Consider the following 14,192-nt stretch of genomic DNA (forward strand, 5'->3'; position numbering starts at 1 on the left):
CTCTCCCTCTCCCATTTCTGTGTCTGTCTCTCTCTTCTCCCACCCTCCCCCTTTCCCTCTTGCTCTCTTTTCCTCCCTTCCCCTCTCATTCTCCCCCTTTTCCTCTCTCCTTTCTTCCCTTCCTCCCTTGCTCTCTCTCACTTTCTCCCCTCCTTCCCTTCTTACTCCTTCCTCCATCTCTGTCTCTGTCTCCTCCATCTCCCCTTTCTGTCCCCACCTCTCTTACTCTTTCTCTCTTCTCTCTCATTCTTCACCTCCCTCAAACAAACAAACAAACAAGCAAGCAAACAAACAAACAAACAAACTCATAGGATAACAAAAACCTGGGATTTAGATGAAGCTTAAAACAGTACTGGGTGGTGGATAGGTTTCAAATCTCACTTTGACACTTACTGGCTGGGTGATCATGGGCTGAGAATTAGTCTCTGGATCTATAAAATGGAAATAATCCCACGTATCCTAGTTCCCTCAACAGTTTCTCAGAGTTACATATCTTTAAAGAGCACATTTTAAGGGGCTACATTTAAATGTCAATCATCAGTATTTGAGGCCCAGAAGGAAAAAAATTACTTTGCCCAAGTTAACTCAACCCAGTGCCATATTCATATATATATATATATATATATATATACAAGCATATTTGTACACACACACACTGAATGATGATATTAAAAAAATCAGGGTCCCTGTCCTGGACAGAATCTGGCCTCTCAGAGTAACTTGTAGGCCTTGATAAAGATTAGAGGCTAGTTGAGCAAGAGGAGCCTAAATACAATGACCTGCCCAAAGACTCTGGGCATCCTGAGCAAAGTGCACACACACACACCTTAATTATTTCTCTCTATATATCTTGATTCAATGGGTATTTCTTTTATATATTAATTCTATTAATAGAATATATCGATTATATCAATCCAATAGGCATTTCTTTAGTGCTTATGGTGCATCTAACACTTGGACTCACCCTGAGGTAGGTGGTGGTTGGCGTGTAAATGCGGATTTTGCCTTCTTTGTCTCGGACTTTGTCTTTGCATGACAGCTCTACCACCAGGTTCCTGATGGACAAGGCCTTCCCTCCCGTCAGCTCCCAAGTAGCCTGGTACATAGCCCGGTGAGGTTGGTGCAGTCTGTGAGCCAGAGACAACAGCAGCCAGGGCGTATCCAAATTCAACACACCTTTTTGGGGGAGAGGAGAGAGAAGAGGAAGGAAAGAAGGAAAGGAAGAGTAGGAGTCATGAGGGCCAGAGCCTTCTGTAAATATGGAGTTCTTCTATGAAGGGGGGAAAAAAGACAGAGAAACCAGCCAGACTCCAAACACATCTAGGAATTGAACTTAGAATCATGGAAAATTTGTGTTTGAATCCTGCCTTGATATTTTATTAGCTGGGTGATCCTGAACATAAGTCACTTCACCTCTGCCTCAGTTTCCTCATTTATAAAATGGAGATAATAATAGCATCACCTTCATAGGATTATTATCAGAAACAAATGAGATAACATATACACACACATAAAAAATGCTTTACAAAGTGTAAAGTGTTATATAAATATTAATTATCAGTATTGTTGTTAGTGATAGAGTGGTGCATGGCTGTATGTAATAAATAAGGAATTACAAAGAATTGAAGTAAAGAATATCATCAAAGAAATGTTTAAGTGAAAAGGAGGATGAGTTGGTCATGTATTAAAAAGGAAAAGTAACTGATTAAGTGAATGAATGAAAGAGTATTTATTTAACCACAAACTATGTGCCAAACATTGCATTAAGTGATCGGGACACACACAATACAAAAGGAAAGATTGCCCTTGCTTGCTCTCAAGAAGCCTACATTCTTCTTTATTAAACTTTCATCAATTTAATTTTTTATCTTGACAAAAACCTATATTCTCTCTTCTCCTACTGCTGCATTGGGGGGGTGGGGAAAGAAAAACAAAACTCTTGTAACAAATATACATAGACAAGAGAAAGGAAATTCCCACATTGGTAATGTCAAAAAATTATATTATAATAAAGGAATTAGCACATCTAGGGAAATGATGGCCAGGGAGGAGTATTTTGGTTTGGAAAGTTATAAGGATGGTGAGGGGGACCAAAGAGGACACATCCCATGCAGAAACAATAGTCAGAGTTGATTGATCATGGCTCACTGTTCCAGATGTGGAGGGGGAAAGGGGACAAGAAAGAAAGGAAAGTGCTGCTTTTTGCTGTGAGGGAGTTGGTGAGGAGGCTGCAGAGGAGGTCGCTGGACAGGAGGGAGTGATAGACAGTCTATGTGTTCTTGTCAAGAGAAACTGAGAGAGGTCCCCAGATTGTTGAGCAGAGCCATTGTGGCAAATTTATGGGAAAATGTGGACAAGAGTCCCATAGAATGAGCAGGAATGGATAGAACGGGATGAGCATCATTGGAGGGAGGACCACAATGAACGAGATCACAGATCCATTGGAATATGAGAGTTTTGGCTGACTCCTATGAAGTTATCTCTCTGCCCTCTAGACTTTGTTCTCTAGCATGGCAATGGGGATTCGAATGATAAAGGATTCTGCCTCGTCTGACTTGGCCCTTTTTTCAATTCATCCCCTTGAGAGTTTCTTCACATAGTGAAGTGTTTGGGATACAAAGAAAGTCAAAAATTAACCACTACCTTCAAGGGATATGTGTGTGTATGCATATACATATAAACACATATATACATACATACATATACACACATTCACACATGAGATCATAAATATGGAACATATATGGGGGAATGTCTATATATGGAAAATGTGTATATATAACATATACATAAAGAATGTGTGTATATATTATATACATACACATACATATATACATATATATTTTAACTTTTACCTTCTCTCTTGTAATCAATACTGAGTAAGTGGTTCCGAGGCAAAAGAATGGTAAGAGTGGTAAGGACTTTGTAGACAAAAGGGTAAAGTGACTTGCCCAGGGTAATACAGATAGGAAGTATCTGAGGCCACTTTTAAACTCAGGATCTCCCATCTCTAGACCTGGCTCTCAATCCACTGAGCTACCAAGCTGCCATATACATATGAAAATGTGGACAAGGATCTCAGAGAATGAAATATATATATATGGAAGACTCGAAGGCCTAGAGAGCAACCTAAAGCCTTGAGAAAGTGTCTTCCGAGTTCTTTGGTTCATACAGTTAGCATGGGGCAGGAGTAAGCCTTAAACCCATCTTCTTGATTCTAAGATTAAACACCCTGTCCCTTCTGCCATGGTGCCAAGCTCTTGGTCAGCCTCTTAGCTCACACTGTTATCCATCTTCCTTCAGGGATGTGCTTGACCACTGAGAACTGATTGTTAAATCTGGAGTATAATCACTGGCGAATGCTATAAAATAAGGCTTATTTTATGGTTCTATTGATTGTCTAGATTTTTTAAAGTGATGAGGAATATACTAATAATGCAGATCAAGCTTTAAAATGTGCTATGAGGGGGCAGCTGGGTAGCTCAGTGGATTGAGAGCCAGGCCTAGAGACAGGAGGTCCTAGGTTCAAATCCGGCCTCAGCCACTTCCCAGCTGTGTGACCCTGGGCAAGTCACTTGACCCCCATTGCCTACCCTTACCAATCTTCCACCTATAAGTCAATACACAGAAGTTAAGGGTTTAAAATTAAAAAAAAATGTGCTATGAGTTAAACGTTTACCTTGAACACACCAGTAACTCCTTTAGCCTTGTTCCTTTATCATTCCCTTTGTCCAATTGGATTGAAAACCCACAGTGGATCAAGAATCATGGCCATTTGACAATTCGGAACTATGTCCAAAGGGCTTTAAAAGAATGCATTCCCTTTGATCAAGCTATGCTACTACTACTAGGTTTGTACTCCAAAGAGATAATTAAAAAAATACTTGTACAAAAATATTCATAGCCATGCTCTTTGTGGAGGCATAAAATTGGAAAGTGAGGGGGTGTCCCTCGGGTGGGGAATGGCTGAACAAATTATGGTATATGATGGTGATGGAATACTGTTGTACTATAAGGAATGATGAAATGGCGATTTCTATATGAACTGGAAAGACCATGAACTGATGCAGAACAAAATGAGCAGAACCAGAAGAATATTGTACACAGAAAGTGAAACATTGTGGGATGATCAAATGTAATCAACTTTGCTACTAATAGCAAGGCAATGATCCAAGGCAATTCTGAGGGACTTATGAGAAAGAAAGCTCATACTGAGAGAAAGAACTTATGGAGTAGAAATGCAGAAGAAAAACATATGACTGATCACTTGTTTATATGGGCATAGGATTTAGGATTTTGGTTTTAAGATTATTACAAAAATGAATAATATGGAAATAGGTATTAAGTGGTAATACATGTATAACCCAGTGTAGTTGCTTGTCAGCTCAGGGAGGGGGTAGGAAAGATGGGAGGGAAAGAATATGAACCATGTAACCACAGGAAACTATTTAAAAATTTAAAAAAGAATCATGCCTATTTGATTATGACATTAATTAATTACACCCTTCTATAGGTCAAAAATTGGGCCTTGTTGAAGTCTCTTGGAAAAGATGTCTAAGAGGGTGCCCCCTCACTCCAAATATCCAGGGATATCAAATGTTTCCTCAAGAGAATGGAACTTTCCTGCAACCACTCACCTTCCCATTTCCACAGAAGACCTTGAGACATGTCCTTCCACTGGAGGCCGGCCACGAAGGGCAGGCGGCCATTATACTGCACCTTCAGATGAGTGCTGCTCTCCACATGGCCCTGTGAGAAGCTGGAATGTTGGAGTTGGGTTCGGTAATCCACCTGCCTCTCTGGTATCTGCAGCAGGAACTGGAAAAGCAAAGGACCTGGGGTGGCTGATGGTACCCTCAGCACTCATCCAAAGGATAGGACCCAGAGTGGTAATGAAATTGTAAGATCATAGCTTTAAAGCAGGGGCTTACGACCTGAAATATGTGATTTAAAATGAAAATTTTTTGATAACTCTAGTAAAAAATCCTTATCTTCTGTCTTAGAATCAATACTAAGTATCAGTTCTAAGACAGAAGAGCTTTAAGGGCTAGGCAATGGGGGTTAAGTGACTTGCTCAAGGTTGCACAGGTAGGAAGTGTCTAAGGCCAGATTTGAACCTAGGATCTCCTGTGTCCAAGCCTGGCTTTCTATCCACTGAGCCACCTAGTTGCCTCTGTTAATTACATTTCAATGTGATTGGTTTTCTTTGCAATCTTATTTATTTTATTTTGGGTATTTAAGAACCATTGTTTTGATAAGGAGGTCCATAGGATTCATCAGAGAGCCAAAGGGGTCCCTGACAGAAAAAAAGTTCACCAAAAAAGTTCAGAACTAGAAGGCACCTTCGAGATCATCAAGCCCAATCATAAATGAAGAACCTGAGACTCAAAGTGGTTAAGTGACTTGCTTGGGATTACAAAAGCTAGTCAAATGCCTGTGCTGGTATTTGAACCCACGTCTGCCTCCAAGTCTGGCATTCTATTCACTATGCTTGTCATATTCAAACTCTGGGAGTTGTGAGTCTCACCTTGATTCACAGATGAAGACAGCTGGAGAATCAAAAATGTTCCCAGATGCCGTGAAGAGAAGAGGAAAGGCAGTTGGCCAGAGGATATAAATACCCTGACAGCCATTTGACAAGGACCCCTTTGGCTTAGACCCTTGGCCTGGAACCTTTGGCCTTGGACATTGATCTGATCTTGGAGGATTGACCTGTGGATCTGACCATGGGTCCTCTGGTTCTCTCTGAATTCCCCCTAGGTATTTAGACATCTCTGAACCATTATTAGATATTTAGGTATTCGGGCCCAGGTGGGAACTGGGAAGAGGGAAGGAGAAGAAACAGAGGGAGGTAAGGGAGGTATTTCCTGATGGTTGTAGGACTGACATAACAACTAGCAATAAGAAGCTGAGAAGGATCATCCATATCTGTATCAACCAAGCAGATTGCTTTCTTTGGTTTGGCCGTGGCCAAGCTGAGCCAGAGTAGGTGAAGAACAAGAGCTCCAGCATTACTAAAACAGCCTACAGTCCTGAGGGATTAGTGATCATAGCCATTAGTGACAGGGTCTCCTATCCCCAATTCATTCCTGATTATTCCTTTCCCTTATTAACATCTATAGATAAAGTTTATTAAGTACCTTCCTGAAGTGGTTATTGCATCACAACCCTTGGGGAGGGAGCAACACAGTCAGATGAAAACATTATCCAAGGCTAATAGAGCCCAATAATTAATAATCAATCCAACCCCAGGTGGGACCTGAAAGGATTACCCATCCGTTGACCTTTAGGGATCCTGCCTGGGCACTGTTATTGAGAAGGGCAGTTATTATAACATCCAGCTGAGTGATAGGACTTGGGTGTCCCTGTATCAGCTATCAAGGGAATCCAAAGCACAGCTTTTCTGATTAATATACCCTATAACAACTAGAATAGTAGCTAAAGATACCTTCTTTATAACATGCCACACTGCCTCTTCATGATAGGGATTAAGTGCTCCTTGGCCATTAGCACTGTTGGCCACCAAGCTTCCACCCAGCATGAATCCATATCACCAGATGTGGTCCTGTCTGGAGGCAGGGTGCTAAACTATTAAATGACTAGGGTCAGCAAGGTAGCACAATGGATAGAGCACCAGATTTGAAGTTGGGAGGTCCTGGGTTCAAATCTGACCTCAGACACTTCTTACCTGTGTGACCCTGGGCAAGTCACTTCACACCAATTGCCTAGCCCTTGCTGCTCTTCGGCTTAGACAAGAAGGAAAGGATTTTTTTTAACAAAATAAATGACTACCTGAATTCTCCTTCAATTATAGGGCTCTGTGACTATAAGTTAGACCAGTGGTTCCCAAACTTTTTTGGCCTATTGCCCCCTTTCCAGAAAAAATATTACTTAGTGCCCCTGGAAATTAATTTTTAAAAAATTTTAATAGCAATTAATAGGAAAGATAAATGCACCTGTTGCCATCACTGCCTCCCTGGATCACTGCAGCACCCACCAGGGGGCAGTGGCGCCCACTTTGGGAATCACTGACTTAGACCTCAGTCCTACCATCTGTTTATTGTCCATTCCCATCCCATAAACTCCAATAAGCCTCAGGAATAATCTGCAGAGCTTACCTCCATGAAATAGTTGCTCAGGGCTGGGCCAGAGTCATTTTTGAAGGTCTGGCTGACTCGGAGCTTCCTTTGATTGTTGATCTCATCCCAGTGCTTCCCATAACTCACTTCCAACATGGAATGTAGACGGGATACACTCTCCTCATGCTGCAGTTGAACCTGGTGGACACAGGCCCCCCAACGTTGACTTTCCAAAGGCTAGCCTGGCCCATTAGACATCATCTCTGTTAAGACTGTAAGTTTCTTGAGGACAAGTTTCTTGGTTTATTAATGCTTTGCATGTCCTTCAGCACCAAGGACAGGACTTTACACAGAGCTAATTGAATCAACTCCATCTCATGCCTCTATACTGCATTGTATTTATTTAGACACCTCTCCCCTTTCCTCTTATCTATCTTCTTCTCTCCTCTATCAGCTATTTTCTTTTTTCATTTAATAAATATTTCTTTTCTCTCCTTGATACCTCCCCATACAATGGAGAGAAATAAAGAAAGAGAAAAGCTTTGTTACAAATATATATATAGTCAAACAAAATAAGTTTGTGAATTGGTCCAGTTCAGAAATGGAGAGAAGCATGGACACAAGATGGCAAACTACAGGTAGCAGAACTCTCCCAGTATTCCCCTCCAAGTATCTTTAAAATAACTCTCAAATCAAATTTTGGAGCAACAGAAATAAATGCACATCTTTAGTTTATTATCACCTTTCTGCTGAGATCCACCTCTGCTGAGATCTTTTTAATAGAAAGATGCTCCTTGAAAGGGGTAGCCAAGTGGTATAATGGATAGCATGCTGGGCCTGGAATCCCGAAGACCTGAGTTTTAAATCCAGCTCCAGACACTTATTAGCTGTATGTCCCTGAATAAGTCACTGAACCCTGTTTACCTCAGTTTCCTCATGTGTAAAAGAAGCTGGAGAAGGAAATGGCAAACCATACTAGTAGTATCCTTGCCAAGAATACTCCAAATAGGGTTATGAAGAAATAGACACAACTGAAAAAACTGAACAATTCCTCCTTGAAAGACGTTGAAAACTTGGGAAATGGGGATAGAAAACAGTAGAAAAAAGGGAATAGGAAATGAGTTAAAAAACTCTTTTAAGCATCAGACCATATCTGGATTATTGTATTCCATTCTGGGCCATACCATTTAAGGATATTGAAAAAATGAGGAATTAGGAAGGTGCAGCTCTTTAAAAAAAAGTCATTCCAGGGGGCAGCTGGGTAGTTCAGTGGATTGAGAGCCAGGCCTAGAGACAGGAGGTCCTGGGTTCAAATCTGACCTCAGACACTTCCCAGCTGTGTGACCCTAGGCAAGTCACTTAACCCCCATTGCCTAGCCCTTACCATTCTTCTGCCTTGGAACCAATACACAGTATTGATTCCAAGACAGAAGGTAAGGGTTTTAAAAAAAGAAGTCATTGCAATACCAATAAAAATCAGTTTATTTTGCTGTTAGTTTAGATCATTGATTCCCAAAGTGGGCGCTACCACCCCCTGGTGGGTGCTTCAGCAATCCAGGGAGGCAGTGATGGCCACAGGTGCATTTATCTTTCCTATTAATTGCTATTAAAATTTTAAAAAATTAATTTCCAGGGGTGCTAAGTAATATTTTTTTCTGGAAAGGGGGCGATAGGCCAAAAAAGTTTGGGAACCACTGGTTTAGATCCTGAGTGCCTCAGCTTCCTTTTATATTAATAGTTTGGTGACTAAGAAAATAGATGAATAAAATGAATGGAAAATATGAATCACATAGAAAAACAACCAAATAAAAATTGTATATATTGAAAAATAAACAAAAAAAAAGAAAAGATAAGGGCCTTGCAGAGGAGGACAACCAGCATGATGAAAAGCCCTGAGACTATAACATATGAGGTCTGGTTGAAGGAACCCAAGAGTTTAGTAAGGAAAGAGAAGACTGAAGGAGAGAATTCTATCTAAGTTCAAATATTTGAAGGGATCTCACATGGAGAAGAGCTGGAACTTGTCCTAGTTGACCTCCGAGGACAGAGTTGGACAAGGGGTGGAAATTGCAAAATGTCAGATTTAGACTTGATGTATAGAAAAACCTAAGTGGAACTATCCCAAAGTGGATTGGACTTTCTTGAGAGGTAGAGAATTCTTTCTTAATGGACGTATTTAAGCAGAGGCTGGATGACTACTTGCAAAGTATGCAATCATGAGAATTTCTTTTGGGGTATAGGTTAGATGAGAAAAACACTTAGATCTGTCCCAGCTCTGAATTCTGTGATTCTGTCAAAGTATAAACTGAGATGATTCCTGCATTCCTTAGGAACTTTACTTAATAATCAAGTTCAAGGTTAGACTGAAAAGTTTAAGATAACTATTTAAGTTTTGAGAACACATGTGATCTCAGAACTGGAAGAAACTTAGAGGTCACTTAATCCACACTAATCAATTTGGCTTCTGAGGACCTGGATTCAATTTCTAATTCTATGATTTCTCATCCCAGTAACCCTGGACAAGTCACTTAAAAGTCTCTGGGATTTGGTTTCCTTAGGTGTAAAATGAGGGGCTTAGACCAGATTATACCTAAAGTCTCTAATCTATGATCTCTCTTAGCTTTCTTTCTATAACATTCCTGATTCATATTTATTCTTCTACTAGAATATTTCCAAAATCAGAGAGCTTGATACCTCATAAGGCTGGTCATTCCATTGTTGACTATTTTTATTGTTAGGAACCTATTTCTCATGATTAGCTTAGAAATTAACCTCCTTGGAACTTCCAACTATTAGTTCTGCCTTATAGAGCTATACTCTTTCCCTCTTCAATCCCTTTCAATATATAGAAGACAACTATCATCTCTCCCCACTCCCAACCAAGCTTTCATTTCTTCAAGGCAAACATCTCTAGTCCCTTCCAGTGATCCTTTTATGTTCTGGTTCCTAGACCCCTCTCTCTCCTGGTGACCTCCCTCTAGATATGTTCCAGCTTGTTAATGTCCTTCCAAAAATGCCTCCTGAACACTAGATGTGAACACAAAGCTCCATGTGTGTTCTGTCCAATACAGCTTAGCGTCATGAAGGATCATTCAAAAAGGGAGGAAAAAGTGGAGAGAAGGAGAACTGAAGAATTCAGTCTTTTGGTCTTTTTTGGCTGCCAGGCGGGCTAGGTAACTCACTGAATGAGGCAGTCAACCAGACAAGAAATAATCCTTTCTTTGTCTCTCTTAACTGCTGGGCACACCCAGACCTATTCCCTTCTTGGATCTAACCTTTGTGGTGGGATCTGCCCACAGAGATGCCTTTGGTCCTTGGTTGGGATCCTACATCACTTAAAAAATGCTCATGGAAGGAGTGAATGAATGAATGTCCAGGTACAGGGAAAGTTGTTGTGTAGATTAGCGTTTTAAAGAAGTTTAGCCCTTGGGGGCAGCTAAGAGGGCTCAGTGGAATGAGAGCCAGGCCCAGAGATAGGAGATCCTGGGTTCAAATCTGGCCTCAGACACTTCCTAGCTATGTGATTCTGGGCAACTAGTTCTTCTGCCTTGGAACTGATACACAGTATTGATGGGAGGTAAGGGTTTAAATAAAAGAAGTCTAGTATTTAAACATTGGATTCATTTGCCTTCTTTTCGAAAACAAGTTATAAAAGAAATTATAGCTCCTGGTCATGATTTAGGTTCATAGCAACAACTGTAAACAAGGAAAACAGACCAACAGAACCACCCTTATGGGGCCATCATCAAATCTACAGCAAAGGGAGAGTGGGACTCAATGCAGACACTTATCTACTCAGTCACCTACCTTGTGATTATACGTGGGAACCTGAGTGCAATGAAACTCATGCCCCAAGTCCAGCTTGTACACCTCCGGACGGTTCTCCACTTTGAGCTTCTGGCCGGCATTGCATTCCTGCTGGAGGTGCTTGGCCTCTCCTATGCCGGTCAACACAGAAAGACCTGCCCTTCTCCTACCAGGCAAACACACAGCCCAGCTCCTGGGATAGGAGAGCACAGGATGCCCAAAGCCCCAGCAAAATATCCCTTCTTTAATATTTAATGAGTCTCAGTGAAGGGTCATGACATGGTACAGTGGAACTAGTATTGGATTTGGCATCAGAGAACATGAGATTGAATCCTGGTTCTGCCTCCTAGGACCTGTGTGATTTGGGGCAAATTACATCATTTCTTTAGGGCCTCAGTTCCCTCATCTGTAAAATGAGAGGACTGGACTAATTAATGGTCCTCTAAGATATTTTTCAGCTCTAAAGTCTCTGATCCTATAGGACTTCCATTAAAGGTTTCCTAAATATGAGCTAGAGGTGACTTTCCTAACTAATCATGGGATAGAAATGACTTTTACTTCTCAAAGCATATTGCCAAAAGCCACAAAGTAGTGGAATCAGGAGCAGCTAGGAGGCATAGTAGTTAGAGAGCTAGGCCTAGAGTCAGGAGGTCCTGGGTTCAAATCTGGCCTCAGATACTTCCTAGCTGGGTGACTCTGGACAAGTCATTCAACCCCATTTACCCAGCCTTTGCTTCTCTTCTGTCCTGCCTTGAGTTTGGGCATCTGTGTATCTTGTCTGGATTTCATTTAATTTCAAGGTAGGAATGTTATCTCTGAGTCCACATATTTACTTCCTTCCAAGATTCCTCTGTCTTCCTGGAGATCAAAACCCAAGGGGTACTATCTTTGATGGAAGGCTCTTAGTTATTGGCAACAAAGAGGAAATTAGAGATTTGTCAGAGACAAGATAGGGTTCTTTGTCCTGGGTCATCATTAGCCAATTTTAAGAAGAAATAAAGAAGGCCCCATTTCATTGAGACAGCAGAGAGCAGTGGATGGAGTACTTATCTTAGAGTCAGGAAGGCTGGAGTTCAAATCTCATCTCAGATATTTATTAACTAGTTATGTGACCCCAGGCAAGTCACTTAATTTTTCTGTGCCTCGGTTTCCTCATCTGTAGGTTGGACTCAAGACCTCTAAGATCCCATCCAGATCTAAATCTATGATCCCATGACTGACTCCTCAATAAGAAATGCAGAGGACATTAGATAAGGATGCTGAACTGGGGTATACAGATCCAAGGCTCCAGTCTAACTTTCCCAGGAAATGTGGCACTCACAAAATGGTATGATACCTAAAAGCCCATATTTTATCCTCAGGGCATTAGTCCAGAGGCTCCCTCTTTGCTGCAACAGGCCAATGGCATGGAAACCCACAATATCTGGAAGATAGACTTCTCCTTCGAGTGCATACAGCTGGAATCCATCCTCTGCCTTCTTCTCCAGGATTGCTGCAGAAAGAAAGGCCAGATACTTCCTAATTGTGTGACTCAGGCTAAATCAATTAAACTAAATTGCCTAACCCTTACTGTTCTTCTGCCTTGGAATCAATACTTAGTATGGATTCTAAGATAGAAAGTAAGGATTTGAAAAAGGAAGGAAGGAAGGAAGGAAGGAAGGAAGGAAGGAAGGAAGGAAGGAAGGAAGGAAGGAAGAAAGGAAGGAAGGAAGAAAAAATGACAGACCCAGATGATTGGAAGAAGCAAAGCAAAGATGCCAAGAACAGGATACCAGATCCAGGGCTGAAATAGTAGCCAAGGAAATCTCCAAATGAACTTAAGAAAGGGTAGGGTGAAGAGAGATGGAAGACAAACCTGAGGGCTTTCCTTTAGTATGCCAGCCAGAGGCCTAGAGAAAGAACAGGATTTGGGATTGGGGCAAGTAGGAGAATGAATTCAAAAGCCTTACTTTATTCTCAAGATACCTTAAGGAAAGTTATGCCAGTTACCAAGAGTCAAGACACCTGGGCTCTTATTCTAAACTCTGCCATCAAATAACTATGTGACTTTGAACAAACAACTCCATCCTTCTGAGTTTCCATTTCTTTATCAAGTGAAAAGACTAGATAATCTCTAAGGTCCCTTCTACCCCAAACATTCTGTGCTTCTATAAGGCTGAGGGGAGCCTGGACCAGAGTGGGAACTGGGTGAGAAGGAATAAGAGAGAATGGGAAGGAATATACAACATAAGAGGGCCACAGCGACAGGGGATGTTATTGGATTGTTCGTTCTTTCTTACCTGACAAGAAGGCTTTGTCCTTCAGCACATTCATCAGGGACATTGAAAATGTCATCTTCCTGCCCATTTGTTTGGTAATGTTGCCCATGAGAATGACAGGGCTGCCTCTTCTGATCAGCTTTGCCTCCAGCTGAGTCTCATATCTCTGTTCCCCTCTGGAGGTCTGTACGTCACTCAGCCCCTGAAATAAGGACCAGTGTTCATGTCCCCTTCCCGCTTTATAAGGTTAGGCTATTAATTGTGTGTGTATGTGTGTGTGTGTGTGTGTGTGTGTGTGTGTGTGTTTGTCTGTCTGTTCTAGTCTTCTTCTTGCTTGGCTTTTAAGAGATTCTCTGTCTGGGGGAAACTTCAATTGAGGTTTTCTCAGAGATAATCATGTAATTAAGTTCAGAGATCCAGAGGAGAATGGAAAGCAGTGCAGGAAGACAGTAAAGAAAATCATTATTGGCCTTAGACAGGTACAAATGGACCCACTAAGTAGAATGCTAACAATCCTGTGATTTCTGAAAAATAAATGTACTGTCATGGAAAGAGGACTGAATGAAGAGGCAGGAGACCTGAATTCTCATCCTCATTCTACCATTAACCTGCCTCAGTTCCTCTCTGTAAAATGAGCTGGAGAAAGAGATGGCAAATCACTCTAGTATCTTTGCCAAGAAAACTCCAAATGGGGTCACAAAGAGTCAGACACAACTTAAATGAATGAACAACAAATTATCATCATCATTACTACTATTCCCTTTATAGACTATATTCAAACCACAAACCACTGGATTCCTCACCACATCCCAAGTGTTCATCGTTCCATTTGCTACTTAAGGAATTTCACTCTCCCTTTTCTGTTTTCTGAGTTCTTACCCATGCTTTAAGGCCAAGCAGAAATGATACTTCCTCCACAAAGCCTTCCTGAGGTCTTCTTCCAACCCTTCCCAATTCCATCATCAGGTAGAGATGATTTTGCCCTTCTTTAAATTCTATTACACTCCATGTCTGTTCTCACCATACTCACTTATCACTTTTAATTTTT

The 14,192-nt window shown here is 41.2% G+C and overlaps 1 protein-coding gene across 1 annotated transcript in view; it reads right to left on the minus strand.

Moving 5' to 3' along the window:
• Positions 1-14,192, minus strand: part of LOC123249339 — a 192,956-nt gene that overhangs the window by 117,600 nt on the left and 61,164 nt on the right. Inside the window, exons 23-28 of the mRNA XM_044678334.1 lie at positions 13,166-13,346; positions 12,223-12,378; positions 10,887-11,017; positions 7,119-7,277; positions 4,638-4,818; positions 965-1,176 (exon numbers count right to left, since the gene is read on the minus strand). Of these exons, the coding sequence (XP_044534269.1) occupies positions 965-1,176; positions 4,638-4,818; positions 7,119-7,277; positions 10,887-11,017; positions 12,223-12,378; positions 13,166-13,346 (1,020 nt within the window). The remainder of the gene's footprint in view (positions 1-964; positions 1,177-4,637; positions 4,819-7,118; positions 7,278-10,886; positions 11,018-12,222; positions 12,379-13,165; positions 13,347-14,192) is intronic.

Source organism: Gracilinanus agilis, chromosome 1, assembly GCF_016433145.1.
Source record: "Gracilinanus agilis isolate LMUSP501 chromosome 1, AgileGrace, whole genome shotgun sequence".
Classification (NCBI taxonomy): domain Eukaryota; kingdom Metazoa; phylum Chordata; class Mammalia; order Didelphimorphia; family Didelphidae; genus Gracilinanus; species Gracilinanus agilis.